Below are 22,371 nucleotides of genomic sequence, written 5' to 3' on the forward strand. Positions count from 1 at the left end.
AGGCGTACAAGCCTCAGTGCTCGGCGTTAATTTCGGTTGTTTTTAACGTATTGGTAATTTACGTGAGGTAAACAGTACGCTAACATACACAAGTATTTAGGGGAACATTAAACGTGACGTACCACTGGCTCAGAAGTTAATAGAAACGGTTGGAAATTGAGTCAATAAAAACCCAAAGTTACTTAAAACCCGGCGCTGTACTTGTTAGTTAGCGCGTAATATTACCTGTTACACGTTCAAGCGGCACTGACACCGTCGCGCCACTAGAGGTCCTAATTAAATAAACTCCAAGTTAAAATGGTTTTCACCTGGTCATAGTCCTCTGAGCAACTGTTCCAGGTCGGTCCGTGTACCTTTTGATCGTCCCTTTTACCGTAAAAAAACATAAAACGAAAACGTTTTAGATCCAAAACGGAACTGGCAATTAATTACTCCGTTAATCCCTTTTGTGGTTTTTCATATAAAACGAAAATACGAAGCGTAGCAGCCAAACCGGAAGTACGTAGATTTTCCGCAACCGTCTGCAATGACAGCGGTTACCAGGGTAACATGAGGAGAAAAGTTCATTAATACAAATAAATTATCCTGGTCCTGCGGGATCTGTTAGCAGCAGTAGTTGACTGCACGCATGTTTATTTCATGTGATTTGAGGGTTAATTTGCAACCATTGTTGTATTCATCTTGTCATATCATGAAAGAGGGAACATGCATGTGTTGTTTATTAAGCAATAAATAATGACAGTTATGGTCAGGGTTAGAATGGAGAAGTTTGGTTCATTAATTCTGGTTTATTTGTCACACTGCCATCCTAAATTGAACGCTAAGGCCCAAGAGGTGAAAGGGCCCAGATGATGAGAAGAAATGTTGGTCAAATGCTGTGGTCTAAGGAAAATGACTTGTATGGCATTTATTCATTTACGTTTTAAAACAGCAGTTTAGTGACACTGGAATCTCATTTAGTAGAAGAAAGGACAGACACATTAGTCCAATAACAAAAATGTATCGAGAAGGGGGCTAGGATAAAAATATATATATATTCCTCCCAGTCAGGGTCTTAGGTCCTCACCCACTTGTCCTGGGGAAAAACAAAGGAGAGGCATGACGGGGCAGTAATGCTTCACGGTTGTTGGACTTCTCCCATGCTGACAGTGTTCACCCTGCTCTGCTGTTCAGTCAGCCTCTATATCCATGTCACTTGATTGGGTTGATGGGCTGAAGGTGTGCCCTATGCCCATGCACTGGGTAATACACCCCCTCTATCACCTCCCCCAACCTGATCCTCCTTAGTTATACATTTGACTAAGCTCATAGAGGAGCTTAAGTGATGATAGAGGAGCTTACTCAAATGTTCAATTTCATGTGATTTTAGGGTTGATTCGCCGCCATTGTTTGTACACATCTTGTTTTATTTATTTTATACCTCTAATGAAAAGACTTTTGGTTTCTTTATATTAAACATTAAGAATAATTGACCTACATAATTATTTGTCACACTTGAATGTTTTGAGTCAAGGAGGTGAAAGGATGAGAAGATCTAATGTTGGACTGTGTTCCAAAGAATATTACTTTAGTTTCATTGCTGTCAGATTTGTTACTATTTTGAAAAAAATAAGCCTTAAGTTATCACTGATTGCGTCCATGTTAGTTTCACCTCAAAGGAAGATTTTAGGGCAGCTTCTCGATTGCACAGAGACATTTTATTTGCAAAAGAAAACCATTGTACAACATTCAATTCCTATTTCAAGGAAGAGTATCCCCAGTTACAGCGAGGCTGAATGCATAAACCAACAAGAGGTGGACTCACCAACAAGAGTGTCACACTTTTGCACCAATAAAGCTCTCAGGACCAGGAAGATGCAGAGATGGAATGTGCTTTACCCAGATGTTAGTGTACAGCTAGACCAGGGGTCTCAAACTCAAATAAGCTGGGGGCCGCTGGAGGTAAATGGTGGGTTTTTGAGGAATGGTGCACACCATTCCTTTCCAGTGTTCAGTAGTTGACCTACTGTGTTTCCTGCAGGATTTAGTAGACAAGGGTAAAGCGTTTTCTACTATTAAAGTATATTTAGCGGCTATCTCAGCCTGTCATTTGGGCTTTGGTGAGAAGACGATAGGACAGCACCTTTTAGTATGTCGCTTCATGAAAGGTGCTCGCTGTAAGCTCCCCGTCTCCAGGCCCCTGGTTCCTCTGTGGGATCTATTGGTGGTGTTGGAGGCTCTCTCTCAACACCCGTTTCAGCCTATAGAGGCAGTGGAGATGAAGTTTATTTCCCTTAAAACAGCATTGCTCTTGGCTTTAACCACAGCAAAGCGTGTGAGTGACTCACAGGCTTTATCCGTTCGCCCCTCCTGCTTACAGTTTTCTCCAGGGCTCACTAGGGTCTGAATGCGGCCTAAACAGGCTTTTGAGCCTAAGGTGTTGGAGGCAGCGTCCCACGGTGGAGCGCTCAGCTTTTTACCCACCTCTGTTTTCCTCCTCAGGGGAACGAAGGCTTAACACGTTGTGTCCAGTGCAAGCACTGCATTTGCATGTGAGCAGATCAGCAGGTTTCAGAGAAGCAGATCAGCTGTTCGTGTCCTGGGCCACTTCTCACAAAGGCAAGCCATTGTCACGCCAGAGGCTGTTCCACTGGATTGTGGAGGCCATATCCCTAGCCTATACTTGTAAGGGTTTGCAGCCCCCCCAGGGTCTGGGGGGTGGGGGGGGGGGCTGCATTCCACAAGGAGTATGGCCTCTTCATGGGCCCTGATCAAGGGTGTTCCAGTGCAGGATATTTGTGCGGCAGTGAGCTGGTCTACACCTCACACTTTTGTAAGGTTTTACAGGCTCGATGTCTCAGGCCGTCTTTAGCACACGCTGTGCTAGAGGCCAACGCGCCAGCGCCCGTGTGATAGTCTTTACCGGGCTAAACAATTTTTGACTTTGGGAATGGCATGCAATCCGGGAGCGGTCTATATCTCCCATAGTGATAAACGTTGGGTTACTTAACGTAACCTCGGTTGTTTGATAACAGAGTGAGGTGTTTCACCAACACATCCCTCCTTGCATTGACACAGAAATAAATGGGTCTAGAATGATTTGCGAGGGGCTGACGACTGTGGTAATATGAGGGGGCGGGGCCCCAGCACAGCCCGACCTGTCTGTCACTGACAGACGTGGTGCCATTGGAGCTTCCTTAGTTGGTCACGCCGAGACGATTCCCATAGTGAAACACCTCACTCTGTTATCAAAGAACCGAGGTTACGTTAAGTAACCCAAAGTTTTCTTTTTTATGGTTTTAACGCTAAAATGGACTATCAAAAGGTACATGGACAAATAGTAATAAGCTTTCAGAGGAAATAGATTTTAATGAAATGTGGTGTAAATCGAGTATTTTTTCAGGTAAACATGTTACTCCATGATATCTTTAAATGGCAAATTGTTGTCTCGTGCTCTTTTAACGCTCTGCATGCCCAGCTACGCTCTAAAACCTTCATTTAGTGATATATTCATGGACAAGACATGTCCCCTTTGCATTAGAGGCTAATTTTAGTTCCTCAATTCTTGATTTAAAGTAGATTTTTAAGAGACCACAATGGCCGTCTGACTCTTAACCCCCAACCTAGAGAGAATAATGATGGTGAAATGTACGAAGGCTTGTGAATATGCATGGTATCATTAGCCTGGTCACAGCAGATTTTGTTGACATGTCTTAGCAAGGCAAGTACATTAAAGTAGAGTAATTATGTTCACATTCTCTTTAGTGTGTACCAGCAGGCACAATACCAGGGGCCCGCTCCAGCAAAATGGAACATTACTGCTGTAATTATTTACACCCGTTGACCCTGAAATGACACCTCAACAGGGATGCTGTGAAAAGGAATAGAGCCAGGGAAGGAGGAAGAACATTTTAAATAAACAGTATTGTCATTGAACATCTGAGAAGCAAACATTTTATCTGTGTTGATTGTTCGGAGAGGGGAGAACGAGCAGATGTTATTCCACAGTTTGGTAACTGCAAGGCGCCATTGCATAATCATAAGAATATTTGTGTTTATTTAGTTGATGAGCTCTTTGATTTAACAGCAGGACCATATATATATATATATACACACACAATGTGGGTTTTATTGTAAACTACTATCTTTGTATCCTGTCTCCATGGCGACTGAATGCATCGTCCCTCATGAGTGTCATATGGAATCAGACTGCTGGAATGGAATGGAACGGAATTAGACTACTTCCCAACGGAATCAGATGATTTCAGTCCCTTACTGAGTTCAGAGCGAGCAGGTTCGATTTTTTCTCCAGAGAATTTATCAGCGACAACTGTCCGTTACAGACCGAAGTAGCCTTTGAACGATTCAACACCCTTCTTCAAAGACCACATCAAGTCGTTTAGCATCCAAACAACAGCCTTTTTCAAGGCTTTCAGCCTTTTTACAGGCTTTCCAACAGTCTTTTTAAAGACTACACAGAGTCGATATCGACGAACAAACAACCTTTTTTAAGTGTTTTTATTATATTTCACCATGTCTCGCGGAAACAACCGCAGACCTAGAGCTCGCGCTCCTCTGCTTGGGTGTCCTCCGTCAGGATACGAGGAAAATATAGCACTATCTCGTGCTAGCAACACCGTCCACACCATGATAAGGCTGGTGAGCGACCTCCGAGCCTCCATGGACACCGAGAAGGCCGATATGTTGAGCCGGCTACATGAACAAGAGCTGGCCTACGAACGCATGGTTTGCGAGTACACATCCATGGTTTCAGACCAAAAGCTTCAGAACCAGCAACTAATAGAGCAGAACAGGTGTTTGGTTTTGAAGCTCACCGAGACAGAAGAACAACTTGCTGTCAATACTGCTGAACTTAAGGCCAGTCACGACACCTGCCAAAAGCATCGAGCTCTGGATGACCAGCAACGGTCCACGGCATCCGAAGTAACACAGTTACTCTCTGAAAATAATCATCTGCAGGAGAAGCTGCAGCAGCAGCAGGCCAACAACACAAAGTTGGAAGCAGAAAACGTGCAGTTGATTATGGAGAGAGAGGCTGTGAGGGAGATTCTCCGTTTGAACAAGTCCGATCTGGTTTTGGAGATCAACGAGACCACAGAGCACCTCGCTCTCAAAAATGCTGAGCTCGAGGTCCACAACGACACCTTGCTGCAAGACTTGGTAGATCTGGAGGAAAGGACCACAAGCGAACTGATTTGCCAGCAACAGTGCTTAGAGTCCAAAGTCACCGCCCTAGATACCAATAACATCTGTCTAGCGCTCGAGCTGCAGCAGCACCAGGCCAACGAAGAGCTGTTGGAAGCAGAAAACATCATGCTTAAGAACGAGAGGATTCCTTGCCTGATCTCAATGATCCATCAGCTGGAAAATCTGATGGCAATCAAAGCCCAAGAATTTCAGGTTGAAATAACTTTACTTGAAAACATTTGCTTGTACTCTAAGAAAAAGAGATTGGGCACTTTTGGGAGACGGATGGAAGACCGTAAAACAGAAATGGATAAAATGAGGCAAAAAATGCAGGACATGGAGTAACACCTTCTTCATCTCCCCCACATCCTGTACCTCATCCATTTCCCCCGCTCCCGTTCCACCTGCGCTTCACAGCGCACACAAACACACACACACACACACACACACACACACACACACAAACACACACACACACACACACACACACACACACACACACACACACAAACACACACACACACACACACACACACACACACACACACACACACAAAAACACGTACACACACACACACAAAAACACGTACACACACACACACACAAAAACACACAAACAAACACACATACACACACACACACACGCACACAAACACACACACACACATCTGTGGGTTTTTCCATCTATTGGTTTCCCACATAAAAAAAAAAACCTCCTCCGTGAATCGCCACCTTATCGTGGTGGAGGAGTTTGCGTGGCTCAGTGATCATGTGATCTGTTGTCTCTGTGGCACGAGCCCCTTGTTGGGCGGCCCAAGGTCAACACGTCTCAGGGGAGAGTCCAGACTAAGAGCGATTCAACAAGCCTGATGTTTAGCGGCCCACGAAGCACAGTCACCTGGTTTATATTTTACTGATATGATTATATTACAAAAATAAACTTACAATCACCTTTTATATGTCTGTCTTTTGTGATTTTTCATCATCCCACTTACGCTAGTATGAACACTGTACCAACATGTTTTCTCTGGATTAAGGTCAGTTGCGCTTCGCTAAGAGCAGTGGTTGAATAAATTATTCCACTGAGTAAGAGGTTTTAAAACATGTAAGTTTAGATAGTTCCTAAGTGATTAAATAAAAAGACACACTTTTAACAAACCTCTATTAAACCCTTATTATTACAGACTTATTGAATTACTGTGTTTTAAAGTAGTCAGGTTTGCTTTTCCAGCAACAATATCATGATTTAAGACTCCAGGACAGACGGTGGTGGTAGAGGACCAAATCGGCCCAAAACCCCCCCGCCATCATTAAGCTTTGCACATTGAAAGTGTCCCTTCACAGGCTCACGGTACTCTTTACTCACACTGTAGGAAGTAAAATGTAAATATGTGCTCACAGTTAAATACCGTAACTCTTCCCATACTAATACTTCATCACTGTTAATTTAGATCTGACTTTACTTTTGAAACACAACGAATGCTGCAACAAAAGTTGCGATGTTAGCCTTGTTGTTGAGATTTCAAAGAGCCCGACCGCTCCCCCCGGAAGTGCTTTTAGGAGCCCCAGAGGGGGAGGAGCGGGGGGGTCGAGTTCCATATTGATTAGGCAAATATTTGTGTTTTCATGTGTAACTGAATTTGAGTTTGAGTGGCTCAGTGATCCTGTGATCCGTGTTCCCTGTGGCACGAGGACAACAACGGGTCTCAGGGGAGAGTCCAGACTAAGAGCAATTCAAAGACTCTGGTGTTTATCGGCCCACGAAGCACAGTCACCCTGACCAGGCCAGGGACAAAAAGGACAGCGGCCCCACGCCCCCACGTTCTAGAGGGTGAAACAAAAAGAAACGATAATGAAGTAGTTCTTACAGCCTAATATCTATATTTCCCAAGTGTTTAAAAACGTTTAAAAAAAGATAACACATGCCACAAGACAGGCCGGGTGAGCTCTATCTCGAACCTCTTTAGTTTCACGCCATCTTACCGCCCAGGCTCCAAGAATATGAAGCCAGATTGCCGTTTTTACCAGTTCGAGAGGGAGGACACCTCCAGTGACCCCTCGCCGCCCACCGTCTCCATGTCCCAGCGAGTCTGCGCACCAGAGTGCGGCCACTCCTCCAGACTCAACTGCCGCCCAGAGGTCAGGCGGACGGTCAGCTTCCTCAGGCAGCGCTCGTGGCGGCCATCCCTCGAGAGGGACACGTCCCCAGCTACGACGTCCCCTTCCGAGGCCTCGGCGGCCGTCGCCGGTCACACATATCACTGGATATTGTTACCGGTCTGCTCTCCTAAGTTTTTGTTTATTAAACATGACGACTCGTCTAAATCGATCTTCGTCGACAAAGAGGACGGGGGCCCTGTTAAATATCAGCGTCAACATGGACAGTCATCTTTGTTATCAGTTTTGAAGGGTTCGAGTGTTGCCTCTTGTGCCCTCAGGTACTGTTTGGTGCCTTACTGGTTTACTGCGTTCCACCTCGCTCACACCTGCGCTCTACCGCCACTCAGGTCAGCGCTGCCTCCCTCTGCTGCTCAGTGGAAGTACTGCAGGCAGTGCAGTTTATTTACCTTCTGCTTTATGACGCTAGAGGTCAATGTTTGTCATGTTTTAAGTTGGTAATTGAAACATCAGTTGATGAAGAAGAGGTTTTAGAACCGCTCATGTTATTGAAACCCACACCGACCTCTCTGGGTTGAGTTCCCAGGAGAACACAGCACCTTCGCTGTGGACCACCCGTATATGATTGGTGATAAATAAATAAATAACGTTTTTTTTCTGCCTTTGTATCACCTTTTTCACTTTTATTAGCCTACACTTAAAGCTGTTGGTGAGAGTAGTTATAAAACAATAAAGAGGGTTAGAGGAAGGATGAACAGACATCCTTGGGTTGTCAGAAACACACTTTTGACGGGGACCTTTTAGTGCAGAGGGTCAATACCTCTGTATGAAGGCAGTCATATAACTGTCATCAGAAGGTGCTTTATGACAGGTGTGGTGAGAGGGTGGCAGGGACCCCCACCATCTACAGATGGGATGAGCAGACACAATTTGCCCGGAAAATCCCCAAGGCCCGATAGGTTTGTCATTCACTATATGCAAAAAAGTGTATGTAACCACTCCCACCCCAAAGCATGGATTTAGGTATTTGGGAAGTTTGCAGTGCACAGCTACAGAGTTTAAGACACACCACGATCCTATTTTGCCATCCCTGAGCGACGATGGAACACTTTGGTGGGGAGTAATGTGTTGATTACATGTTGTAGTAAAACAAGCATTATACTTAAAAGTATATTTTCATTATTCCTTCCATTATTTAGGAATCCTAAAGATTGTGGAAAGTTAACTACAAAAAGAGTGTAAACAGACCGCCAGCTCGAGCTAAGAAGTCTTGAAAAAATACAAAACAAGTCGATGCATTGAGTGATTTACTAATAGCCACGACTAGTAAGGTGGCCCTGGATGGTAAGGACTTGAACAGCATGATATAATAACAGTATGCATTTTTCCAGACTGAATCCAGACAACAACCGATGAATTGTCACAAGATTAGTACGAATACTGCTATTAACTTTAGTGATCCTCTACCTTTCATCTGCATCTGCAGTTTAAGATTAAATCGCCACATGATGTTTATGATCAAATGTCTGCAACACTGCTTGGATTTTCCAATGAATGTGTTCAGTACACATTTTCAAATGCTATCAATCTTCCAAATTATACCAAGACAGTGAACAATATCTGCCATTAGTAAAAGGGAATCAAAGAGCATCTCCCAAAAGCTGTATACAAGTCTGGCTAAATCAAAAAATGGATAGTATGGCTTTTGAGTCCCCCAAAACTTGCACAAATAAAGTAAATAGTAACCATACATCGCCGAACATATATCATCTCATGTAATCCTGTGCAGCTAAAAATATATATATATATATATATATTTTTTTTCTTTTCAATTAGGTAGTATGCATACATTTGGTGCAAATCTTCCCACGTTACAATAAAATTGTTTGCATCCTCAGAGAATTGATGGTACCTGAGGATCATGGGAAAGAGGTGTCACATCCAAACTTTTTTTTTTACATCTACCTTTTTGCCTTCTTGTAAAGGCACCTCTTATATTTTTCCACGTGAATAATTGGGCAATAATAATCAGGCAATAAGAAAGTGCAAATTTAAGTCAGCTGAAAAGCTATATGAATGTGTTGTACTGTAAAATCATTGGTACAATAATCGACTATGAGGCAATATATTGGTTTGGGAAACCTGTTTTTTTTTTAATTTTCCCATTGGTCAAATGAATGAATTGGAGATACCAGTTTTGTCTTTTAGAATGAAAGTCATAAGGTGGCTCAGAGCCCTTAAACCTGTAATTTGTAAGAATGCCAAATTAACCTCAGTAAAACGTTGAAGGTAAATATCCTACATTGTGATATTGAAATTTGACAGATACAACCTACTTAATACTACCCAGATCATGTTGAACAAACCAACAGTAAGTGAAATTGTGTCACAGCGTGCGGGTGAGAGGGCAAGGAGGGAGGGCTCAGGTGAGGAGTGGAGGAACAAAAAAAGACTTTAATAGTCAAGATTAAAAAACTAAACTCAAAATTGAAAAAAAACTCAAAATCACTTCACAAAACAAAGACGAGAAGGGGGGGGGGGGGAAGGAACAAACAAAGACGAGGCAGGGACCTGATAAAACAACAAATACTATGACTGCGCGGCATGAAGACGCAACGAGACACCTGAACCAAGCAACATGTAATGACAAGACAAGCGACTGACAGGGCTTAAATACACAGGGGAGGTGCAGGTGATTGGACACAGGTGGAAACAATCATCACATGGCAGCCAATCACAGGAGAAGACAGGACAAGGCAGGAAGTGAAGTTTAGTTTACATACAGTACAGTTTTTGTTTGAACATTGATGGGAACATCGATTCATTTTGTGAAGAACCCTTCATTTTCTTCAGTATATAGATAAACTCCTCTCCTTTCATGTTATCTGTGCTAAGTCAACACATTAACTTTTCTCTTCTATTGTGTGTCAAGTTGGGGGGAAGAGCCGTAACTGCATGTGTCGCCTACTCAATGATACACACTTTATGTATAATTTATTGAGTCCCAGGACTAGCCCATGTGTTTCAGTAAGATTTCTGCTCATATTCTCATATATTGATTCTTTGATATTTTGTCTGTCTTAATTTAAATAAAAGAAATTCACAGTATTTCAAGATAAAATCCACCTGCTCCGTAGTTTGCTGTGCATTACACTATCCAGACCACCTGACGGACACGTGAATCTGAACCACTCCACGAGTCAAAGTTTAGAGAAGCAAATGCGTTAAGATTACTCAGAGTTGGAATACTGAAACTGGAAAAGCACCCTTGGGAGACACATTAGAATTGTCTAAACACTACGAATGAACAAAAGTGTTCTTTCAAATATTGGTAGAGATGTTCTCCTAAAATTGGCCCTGCTGGTCATACACTGTGTAAATTAGGAGATTTTTTTACAGCAAATAACAGCTTATCATCCCTTTCCGACCCTTAACCACACTTCTCGGGACCTTGTAAATGCGAGGAGCAACGGTAAAGATTATCCAAAGCAATAGTGCCAGAGATTATTCTGGAACAAATCGATCCAAAAGTATCCGGCAACGCAGTGCAACTGTGTCCAAGGAATGTGTTGAGGAGGAGAAGAACAAACAGGATGAATAAGAGAGTGGTAAAAATGGAGAACAGATAGGGGTGAGATAGAAAGTGCCGGCCACTGCAAAGTCTCCAAACAAATGGGGGTATGTGAAGACACTCATGAAAGGCATGCAAGAGGTGTCAGGCTATCCGGGCCATGTTATAACACAGGCCAATCGGGAGAAATACATCGCAGACAATTTTGAAAAGGAGTTGTAACAAACTTCTCTAGAACTCTCTGTGCACTGAAAAAGAATGTTGTGACCAACTTTTAAAAAATTGCTCTAATGTATTCCTGTTTCTTAAATTGTATTTTTTATTTTGTTTAAACCTACAATTTTAATTCATTTTAAATAATAAATATTTCTTGTACCCAAGATAAAAATGTACTTTAAAACAAAGTAAAAAGATACGACACCATTTTTAGCTTTGTTACAACTTGATGTTCTCATTTTAGGAAAAACCTAGTTTTTAATATTCCATCGAAGTCAAGTTTTTTACTTTAGTGAAGGTGAAATGCTTTGTAGGTGAAATTTGTTACAGGCAATTATATCAGCTTTCATCAAGTTACATTTTTCATTCAGTAAAATTCATAATTTTGTTACAAGCAAATGTATCAGCTTTCATCAAGCCAGACCCTGTAGAGAATAGCTTTGAACATGGTTCAGATGTATACTTGCTAATGCTAATGTTTTAATCGGATCTATTGGAAATTAAATAACAGTATAGGCTAAGTATAGGACAGAGTTTGGCGATGTTTTTGAGGTGATAGAATGTTGTCTTACAGAGGGGTTTTATGTGGTTGTCGAAGGTGAGTTGAGGGTCTATTTTAACCCCCAGACTAGTCACTGATGTGGAAAGTGGGATGTTTTTACCAGAGAAAGTGATACTGTTAATGCTGGATAGTCGGAGGTGAAGTGGTGTCCCAATTAATATGGCTTCCGTTGTGGAGCTGTTCAACTGAAGAAAGTTGAGCTTCATCCATGCTTTCATCTCCTCCAGGCAGGCGGTCAGTGTGGATGTTGCCAAGGGAAGTGAGGAAATGGTGCGTGTCTTGAGGTAAAGCTGTGTGTCATCAACATAGCAGTTAAATGATATGCCTTGTCTAGTAATGATTTTTCCCAGGGGGAGCATGTAGATGGAGAACAGCGTAGGACCCAGTACAGAGCCCTGAGGGACACCGTAGGTCACATTGTGGGTGAGTGATTTGGTGTCGCCCAGGGCAACGTACTCCGCCCTACCGCTCAGGTATGAGGAAAACCAGGTAAGGACATTCCCTGAGCGTCCAATAATGTGCTGGAGGCGATGGAGTAGGATGGTGTGATCTACTGTGTCAAAAGCAGCTGATAGGTCCAAAAGGATCAGTAACGATGGGGAGCCACCATCGGCTGCCATCAGAAGGTCGTTGTTTATTCTGAGTTGTGCACTATGTTGTACATTGTTTAATGGAGAAAGCAACCTACATATTTTCAACATTTACACAAAGCTATTCAGTCATTGAGAAAGCTAGCGGCTAGCGATGCTAGCAGCGCTGCATCAGTTAGTCGGGGAAATCCCATTTAAACAGGACAGTCATGTTAACTTCTGACTGGTTGGTATTGTGTTAATTTATGCTCACTAACATGTTACAGCTGTCTGAGGAGTTTCTTAACCTTAACCGTTATTAATTAACAAGAGAATCCGCGCAGATATTATTAACCCAATGAATCCAACACTTTTTTGGATTTACATCTGAAGAGATCATCAACTGGATGAGATTTTATTATTTCCAATCTGGCTGTACAATAACTAAATAATTACATGATTATGAACCACATGATGCCAAGAAGCAAATATATATATACACAGTGTAAAAAGTGCATTGTTTTAACAGAAAGAACATGGGCCAAACATCCTAGCAGAGGTCAAAAGGTGAAAGGGATCAGGATTTGCTTGCAAATGTAAGGGTTGAATAATTATTACATCTTTGAGTCAATAATATGAATTAAATGTACTATATTTATTTGTATGATCAAATCTGGTATTTTACAACACACATTTTAGAATATACAACTGTGATTGGCGGTAATATGTGAAGGAAATCCAAAAATCTGCGATTTCAAGCAAATTCATGACACCAACGACATTGTTCATTGGACACTCGCCACTTAAGATGTACTCTATGGTTTTCTGTCAAAAGTTAGTTTTCAGTAATACAACAGGGGACCAGACACTATTGTGGGGTTCCTTCTTGATGGATCCGCAACGTGCTATGTACACCCAATAGGTCCCGTTTGTGACTTTCAAAGGAAAAGCAGGACAACTAACTTAGGATAATTAAGCTATCTCTGTGCAGATCATTAGCATAGCAATCTGAATGGATGAAATACGGCAATAGGTTTAGGGCAATATCTTAAACCAATACATCAGGCCACTAAGTGCATGAGACAAAATGAATGTACCAGACTAGTATAAGACAACGTTCTTGTTTTTTAGATCAGTTTTAGGCAACCTGGCTGCTATCCATTATTCTGGGAATGAGGTGGGACTCCCTGTCCGAAAGGCAAGTCAATGTGCACGCTATCAAAGAATTGGCAAAGAAGGAGGCAGGAGGATGAGCAGCATTCGTCTTCCATCGATCTTGAAGGTAGAGAAGGGGAAGGAAAGTTTCCATTTGTGTCCACTTGCTGGCAGCGTCGAACAGGTGCACCTCTTCCTTTTCCCCCCATCCCTCCTCTCATTTGACACACGAGGGCCAGTTGAGGCCTCCACAGGCAGCAGAAATTATAACGTAAAGGATCACCTGAAAGGAGGACGGGTGCAAAGTTAAGTTCCTGCACCGGCATTTGATTAATCCTGCTGTGAGCCATGCAAAAAAAGTAATATACAAGTAATAATCCACTAGATTTGTGGAAAGAACACTATCACTGCATCCCAATACTAACCATTTCTATCCAATACTCACCAGGCACACCAGCACAATGACAATAGTCAGCTTGAGGTTCTTCATACACATGGCTCTTGCCAGGTTACGACTCGTGGTTTTGAATGTGACCGACTAAATGGAGTGAAGAGAGAAAGTTACTCTGGTGACCACATTTGAGGATAAGTAGCTTACCAGATTTCTGTCAAAAGATTTTAAAAGTGTACACTGCTTAATGCCAAATTCCCTGCAGTAGAAAACAAGTGGGACAGAGAGGGCAGGAAAAACTAAACAAAAAAAACACCACACTTTGAACTCACAGAATCAACCAAATTCTCTGTCTTGTCAATCAGCAATTCCAGCATCTCTCCTCTTTGAGCGACCAAGTCTGTAAAAATGCACAAAGAGAGCCAAAGAAAAAAAAAAGGGATTCATATTAAAGGCTTTGTGAAATCTGACTGATATTTAGGACTTTTTTCCAAATTTTCATGCATAGCTTTTTGTCCAGTGCATTTGGCTTTGGTTAATAAAACCAGTACTTCTGCGCCACTTGTGCATCCACAATCAACTGCAATTATTTAAATGTAAAGACATTTTTTTCTAATTCGATAAAATTGACTTTTGATTGAATCATTATCTCATGAGCATATATCATAGTTTTAAAGAAAAAGGAAACTCATAAGAAGCTCACCTATGTTGCGGACCATAATGCCTTTCAGGTCATCCACCTGCATCTGAGCCTCAGTGACACGATCTGATCCTCGTGGGTCCGAGTGGTGTTTCTACCAAAGAGAAAGACGGAGGACATGGTTGTGATTCCTAAATCTGCTTGTGTGACCTGACAAGTGATAAACCGTCTCAAAGTGGTGCTTGATACGCCACAGCTACAGCACTCACCATCTGAGCGGCGAGCGTTGAGGAGAACTCGCCGTTCATGGCGTAAGGCAGGGCCGTTTGTGCTCGCGACCCGTACGTTGTCTGGAAGCGATTTGAGGGTTAATTTGCAACCATTGTTGTATTCATCTTGTCATATCATGAAAGAGGGAACATGCATGTGTTGTTTATTAAGCAATAAATAATGACAGTTATGGTCAGGGTTAGAACGGAGAAGTTTGGTTCATTAATCCTGTTTTATTTGTCACACTGCCATCCTAAATTGAACGCTAAGGCCCAAGAGGTGAAAGGGCCCAGATGATGAGAAGAAATGTTGGTCAAATGCTGTGGTCTAAGGAAAATGACTTGTATGGCATTCATTCATTTACGTTTTAAAACAGCAGTTTAGTGACACTGGAAAGGAAAGGACAGACACATTAGTCCAATAACAAAAATGTATCGAGAAGGGGGCTAGGATAAAAATATATATATATTCCTCCCAGTCAGGGTCTTAGGTCCTCACCCACTTGTCCTGGGGAAAAACAAAGGAGAGGCATGACGGGGCAGTAATGCTTCACGGTTGTTGGCCTTCTCCCATGCTGACAGTGTTCACCCTGCTCTGCTGTTCAGTCAGCCTCTATATCCATGTCACTTGATTGGGTTGATGGGCTGAAGGTGTGCCCTATGCCCATGCACTGGGTAATACACCCCCTCTATCACCTCCCCCAACCTGATCCTCCTTAGTTATACATTTGAGTAAACTCATAGAGGAGCTTAAGTGATGATAGAGGAGCTTACTCAAATGTTCAATTTCATGTGATTTTAGGGTTGATTCGCCGCCATTGTTTGTACACATCTTGTTTTATTTATTTTATACCTCTAATGAAAAGACTTTTGGTTTCTTTGTATTAAACATTAAGAATAATTGACCTACATAATTATTTGTCACACTTGAATGTTTTGAGTCGAGGAGGTGAAAGGATGAGAAGATCTAATGTTGGACTGTGTTCCAAAGAATATTACTTTAGTTTCATTGCTGTCAGATTTGTTACTATTTTGAAAAAAATAAGCCTTAAGTTATCACTGATTGCGTCCATGTTAGTTTCACCTCAAAGCAAGATTTTAGGGCAGCTTCTCGATTGCACAGAGACATTTTATTTGCAAAAGAAAACCATTGTACAACATTCAATTCCTATTTCAAGGAAGAGTATCCCTAGTTACAGCGAGGCTGAATGCATAAACCAACAAGAGGTGGACTCACCAACAAGAGTGTCACACTTTTGCACCAATAAAGCTCTCAGGACCAGGAAGTTGCAGAGATGGAATGTGCTTTACCCAGATGTTAGTGTACAGCTAGACCAGGGGTCTCAAACTCAAATAAGCTGGGGGCCGCTGGAGGTAAATGGTGGGTTTTTGAGGAATGGTGCACACCATTCCTTTCCAGTGTTCAGTAGTTGACCTACTGTGTTTCCTGCAGGATTTAGTAGACAAGGGTAAAGCGTTTTCTACTATTAAAGTATATTTAGCGGCTATCTCAGCCTGTCATTTGGGCTTTGGTGAGAAGACGATAGGACAGCACCTTTTAGTGTGTTGCTTCATGAAAGGTGCTCGCTGTAAGCTCCCCGTCTCTAGGCCCCTGGTTCCTCTGCGGGATCTATTGGTGGTGTTGGAGGCTCTCTCTCAACACCCGTTTCAGCCTATAGAGGCAGTGGAGATGAAGTTTATTTCCCTTAAAACAGCATTGCTCTTGGCTTTAACCACAGCAAAGCGTGTGAGTGACTCACAGGCTTTATCCGTTCGCCCCTCCTGCTTACAGTTTTCTCCAGGGCTCACTAGGGTCTGAATGCGGCCTAAACAGGCTTTTGAGCCTAAGGTGTTGGAGGCAGCGTCCCACGGTGGAGCGCTCAGCTTTTTACCCACCTCTGTTTTCCTCCTCAGGGGAACGAAGGCTTAACACGTTGTGTCCAGTGCAAGCACTGCATTTGCATGTGAGCAGATCAGCAGGTTTCAGAGAAGCAGATCAGCTGTTCGTGTCCTGGGCCACTTCTCACAAAGGCAAGCCATTGTCACGCCAGAGGCTGTTCCACTGGATTGTGGAGGCCATATCCCTAGCCTATACTTGTAAGGGTTTGCAGCCCCCCCAGGGTCTGGGGGGGTGGGGGGGGGGCTGCATTCCACAAGGAGTATGGCCTCTTCATGGGCCCTGTTCAAGGGTGTTCCAGTGCAGGATATTTGTGCGGCAGTGAGCTGGTCTACACCTCACACTTTTGTAAGGTTTTACAGGCTCGATGTCTCAGGCCGTCGTTAGCACACGCTGTGCTAGAGGCCAACGCGCCAGCGCCCGTGTGATAGTCTTTACCGGGCTAAACAATTTTTGACTTTGGGAATGGCATGCAATCCGGGAGCGGTCTATATCTCCCATAGTGATAAACGTTGGGTTACTTAACGTAACCTCGGTTGTTTGATAACAGAGTGAGGTGTTTCACCAACACATCCCTCCTTGCATTGACACAGAAATAAATGGGTCTAGAATGATTTGCGAGGGGCTGACGACTGTGGTAATATGAGGGGGCGGGGCCCCAGCACAGCCCGACCTGTCTGTCACTGACAGACGTGGTGCCATTGGAGCTTCCTTAGTTGGTCACGCCGAGACGATTCCCATAGTGAAACACCTCACTCTGTTATCAAAGAACCGAGGTTACGTTAAGTAACCCAAAGTTTTCTTTTTTATGGTTTTAACGCTAAAATGGACTATCAAAAGGTACATGGACAAATAGTAATAAGCTTTCAGAGGAAATAGATTTTAATGAAATGTGGTGTAAATCGAGTATTTTTTCAGGTAAACATGTTACTCCATGATATCTTTAAATGGCAAATTGTTGTCTCGTGCTCTTTTAACGCTCTGCATGCCCAGCTACGCTCTAAAACCTTCATTTAGTGATATATTCATGGACAAGACATGTCCCCTTTGCATTAGAGGCTAATTTTAGTTTCAAAAATTCTTGATTTAAAGTAGATTTTTAAGAGACCACAATGGCCGTCTGACTCTTAACCCCCAACCTAGAGAGAATAATGATGGTGAAATGTACGAAGGCTTGTGAATATGCATGGTATCATTAGCCTGGTCACAGCAGATTTTGTTGACATGTCTTAGCAAGGCAAGTACATTAAAGTAGAGTAATTATGTTCACATTCTCTTTAGTGTGTACCAGCAGGCACAATACCAGGGGCCCGCTCCAGCAAAATGGAACATTACTGCTGTAATTATTTACACCTGTTGACCCTGAAATGACACCTCAACAGGGATGCTGTGAAAAGGAATAGAGCCAGGGAAGGAGGAAGAACATTTTAAATAAACAGTATTGTCATTGAACATCTGAGAAGCAAACATTTTATCTGTGTTGATTGTTCGGAGAGGGGAGAACGAGCAGATGTTATTCCACAGTTTGGTAACTGCAAGGCGCCATTGCATAATCATAAGAATATTTGTGTTTATTTAGTTGATGAGCTCTTTGATTTAACAGCAGGACCATATATATATATATATACACACACAATGTGGGTTTTATTGTAAACTACTATCTTTGTATCCTGTCTCCATGGCGACTGAATGCATCGTCCCTCATGAGTGTCATATGGAATCAGACTGCTGGAATGGAATGGAACGGAATTAGACTACTTCCCAACGGAATCAGATGATTTCAGTCCCTTACTGAGTTCAGAGCGAGCAGGTTCGATTTTTTCTCCAGAGAATTTATCAGCGACAACTGTCCGTTACAGACCGAAGTAGCCTTTGAACGATTCAACACCCTTCTTCAAAGACCACATCAAGTCGTTTAGCATCCAAACAACAGCCTTTTTCAAGGCTTTCAGCCTTTTTACAGGCTTTCCAACAGTCTTTTTAAAGACTACACAGAGTCGATATCGACGAACAAACAACCTTTTTTAAGTGTTTTTATTATATTTCACCATGTCTCGCGGAAACAACCGCAGACCTAGAGCTCGCGCTCCTCTGCTTGGGTGTCCTCCGTCAGGATACGAGGAAAATATAGCACTATCTCGTGCTAGCAACACCGTCCACACCATGATAAGGCTGGTGAGCGACCTCCGAGCCTCCATGGACACCGAGAAGGCCGATATGTTGAGCCGGCTACATGAACAAGAGCTGGCCTACGAACGCATGGTTTGCGAGTACACATCCATGGTTTCAGACCAAAAGCTTCAGAACCAGCAACTAATAGAGCAGAACAGGTGTTTGGTTTTGAAGCTCACCGAGACAGAAGAACAACTTGCTGTCAATACTGCTGAACTTAAGGCCAGTCACGACACCTGCCAAAAGCATCGAGCTCTGGATGACCAGCAACGGTCCACGGCATCCGAAGTAACACAGTTACTCTCTGAAAATAATCATCTGCAGGAGAAGCTGCAGCAGCAGCAGGCCAACAACACAAAGTTGGAAGCAGAAAACGTGCAGTTGATTATGGAGAGAGAGGCTGTGAGGGAGATTCTCCGTTTGAACAAGTCCGATCTGGTTTTGGAGATCAACGAGACCACAGAGCACCTCGCTCTCAAAAATGCTGAGCTCGAGGTCCACAACGACACCTTGCTGCAAGACTTGGTAGATCTGGAGGAAAGGACCACAAGCGAACTGATTTGCCAGCAACAGTGCTTAGAGTCCAAAGTCACCGCCCTAGATACCAATAACATCTGTCTAGCGCTCGAGCTGCAGCAGCACCAGGCCAACGAAGAGCTGTTGGAGGCAGAAAACATCATGCTTAAGAACGAGAGGATTCCTTGCCTGATCTCAATGATCCATCAGCTGGAAAATCTGATGGCAATCAAAGCCCAAGAATTTCAGGTTGAAATAACTTTACTTGAAAACATTTGCTTGTACTCTAAGAAAAAGAGATTGGGCACTTTTGGGAGACGGATGGAAGACCGTAAAACAGAAATGGATAAAATGAGGCAAAAAATGCAGGACATGGAGTAACACCTTCTTCATCTCCCCCACATCCTGTACCTCATCCATTTCCCCCGCTCCCGTTCCACCTGCGCTTCACAGCGCACACAAACACACACACACACACACACACACACACACACACACACACACACACACACACACACACACACACACACACACAAACACACACACACACACACACACACACACACACACAAAAACACGTACACACACACACACAAAAACACGTACACACACACACACACAAAAACACACAAACAAACACACATACACACACACACACACGCACACAAACACACACACACACACACACATCTGTGGGTTTTTCCATCTATTGGTTTCCCACATAAAAAAAAAAACCTCCTCCGTGAATCGCCACCTTATCGTGGTGGAGGAGTTTGCGTGGCTCAGTGATCATGTGATCTGTTGTCTCTGTGGCACGAGCCCCTTGTTGGGCGGCCCAAGGTCAACACGTCTCAGGGGAGAGTCCAGACTAAGAGCGATTCAACAAGCCTGATGTTTAGCGGCCCACGAAGCACAGTCACCTGGTTTATATTTTACTGATATGATTATATTACAAAAATAAACTTACAATCACCTTTTATATGTCTGTCTTTTGTGATTTTTCATCATCCCACTTACGCTAGTATGAACACTGTACCAACATGTTTTCTCTGGATTAACGTCAGTTGCGCTTCGCTAAGAGCAGTGGTTGAATAAATTATTCCACTGAGTAAGAGGTTTTAAAACATGTAAGTTTAGATAGTTCCTAAGTGATTAAATAAAAAGACACACTTTTAACAAACCTCTATTAAACCCTTATTATTACAGACTTATTGAATTACTGTGTTTTAAAGTAGTCAGGTTTGCTTTTCCAGCAACAATATCATGATTTATTCAAAGACTCCAGGACAGACGGTGGTGGTAGAGGACCAAATCGGCCCAAAACCCCCCCCGCCATCATTAAGCTTTGCACATTGAAAGTGTCCCTTCACAGACTCACGGTACTCTTTACTCACACTGTAGGAAGTAAAATGTAAATATGTGCTCACAGTTAAATACCGTAACTCTTCCCATACTAATACTTCATCACTGTTAATTTAGATCTGACTTTACTTTTGAAACACAACGAATGCTGCAAACAAAAGTTGCGATGTTAGCCTTGTTGTTGAGATTTCAAAGAGCCCGACCGCTCCCCCCGGAAGTGCTTTTAGGAGCCCCAGAGGGGGAGGAGCGGGGGGGTCGAGTTCCATATTGATTAGGCAAATATTTGTGTTTTCATGTGTAACTGAGTTTGAGTGGCTCAGTGATCCTGTGATCCGTGTTCCCTGTGGCACGAGGACAACAACGGGTCTCAGGGGAGAGTCCAGACTAAGAGCAATTCAAAGACTCTGGTGTTTATCGGCCCACGAAGCACAGTCACCCTGACCAGGCCAGGGACAAAAAGGACAGCGGCCCCACGCCCCCACGTTCTGGAGGGTGGAACAAAAAGAAACGATAATGAAGTAGTTCTTACAGCCTAATATCTATATTTCCCAAGTGTTTAAAAACGTTTAAAAAAAGATAACACATGCCACAAGACAGGCCGGGTGAGCTCTATCTCGAACCTCTTTAGTTTCACGCCATCTTACCGCCCAGGCTCCAAGAATATGAAGCCAGATTGCCGTTTTTACCAGTTCGAGAGGGAGGACACCTCCAGTGACCCCTCGCCGCCCACCGTCTCCATGTCCCAGCGAGTCTGCGCACCAGAGTGCGGCCACTCCTCCAGACTCAACTGCCGCCCAGAGGTCAGGCGGACGGTCAGCTTCCTCAGGCAGCGCTCGTGGCGGCCATCCCTCGAGAGGGACACGTCCCCAGCTACGACGTCCCCTTCCGAAGCCTCGGCGGCCGTCGCCGGTCACACATATCACTGGATATTGTTACCGGTCTGCTCTCCTAAGTTTTTGTTTATTAAACATGACGACTCGTCTAAATCGATCTTCGTCGACAAAGAGGACGGGGGCCCTGTTAAATATCAGCGTCAACATGGACAGTCATCTTTGTTATCAGTTTTGAAGGGTCCGAGTGTTGCCTCTTGTGCCCTCAGGTACTGTTTGGTGCCTTACTGGTTTACTGCGTTCCACCTCGCTCACACCTGCGCTCTACCGCCACTCAGGTCAGCGCTGCCTCCCTCTGCTGCTCAGTGGAAGTACTGCAGGCAGTGCAGTTTATTTACCTTCTGCTTTCTGACGCTAGAGGTCAATGTTTGTCATGTTTTAAGTTGGTAATTGAAACATCAGTTGATGAAGAAGAGGTTTTAGAACCGCTCATGTTATTGAAACCCACACCGACCTCTCTGGGTTGAGTTCCCAGGAGAACACAGCACCTTCGCTGTGGACCACCCGTATATGATTGGTGATAAATAAATAAATAACGTTTTTTTCTGCCTTTGTATCACCTTTTTCACTTTTATTAGCCTACACTTAAAGCTGTTGGTGAGAGTAGTTATAAAACAATAAAGAGGGTTAGAGGAAGGATGAACAGACATCCTTGGGTTGTCAGAAACACACTTTTGCCGGGGACCTTTTAGTGCAGAGGGTCAATACCTCTGTATGAAGGCAGTCATATAACTGTCATCAGAAGGTGCTTTATGACAGGTGTGGTGAGAGGGTGGCAGGGACCCCCACCATCTACAGATGGGATGAGCAGACACAATTTGCCCGGAAAATCCCCAAGGCCCGATAGGCTTGTCAT

At 43.4% G+C, this 22,371-nt stretch overlaps 1 protein-coding gene across 1 annotated transcript; it reads right to left on the reverse strand.

The window, feature by feature from the left end:
• Positions 1 to 12,622: 12,622 nt before the first annotated feature.
• LOC119199160 (vesicle-associated membrane protein 7-like) lies at positions 12,623 to 21,367 on the reverse strand. Its single transcript, XM_062560749.1, has 6 exons — positions 21,312 to 21,367; positions 14,679 to 14,759; positions 14,473 to 14,563; positions 14,102 to 14,169; positions 13,824 to 13,916; positions 12,623 to 13,661 (listed from the first exon to the last, which is right to left on the reverse strand). Exons 2-6 carry the CDS (start codon positions 14,715 to 14,717, stop codon positions 13,596 to 13,598), a joined length of 357 nt encoding a protein of 118 aa, XP_062416733.1. The 5' UTR covers positions 14,718 to 14,759; positions 21,312 to 21,367; the 3' UTR covers positions 12,623 to 13,595.
• Between the last annotated feature and the right edge of the window lie 1,004 nt (positions 21,368 to 22,371).

This window comes from Pungitius pungitius, chromosome 2 (assembly GCF_949316345.1).
Source record: "Pungitius pungitius chromosome 2, fPunPun2.1, whole genome shotgun sequence".
In the NCBI taxonomy this organism is placed as follows: domain Eukaryota; kingdom Metazoa; phylum Chordata; class Actinopteri; order Perciformes; family Gasterosteidae; genus Pungitius; species Pungitius pungitius.

Excerpts from the sequence above, each read along its gene's own strand:
- LOC119199160 (XM_062560749.1), bottom strand. The coding sequence starts at position 14,717 with ATGAACGGCGAGTTCTCCTCAACGCTCGCCGCTCAGATG. Across the intron at positions 13,917-14,101 it reads CAGAGAATTTGGTTGATTCT|TCGGTCACATTCAAAACCAC; the intron begins GTGAGTTCAAAG and ends CACTCCATTTAG. Across the intron at positions 13,662-13,823 it reads TCATTGTGCTGGTGTGCCTG|GTGATCCTTTACGTTATAAT; the intron begins GTGAGTATTGGA and ends TCCTCCTTTCAG.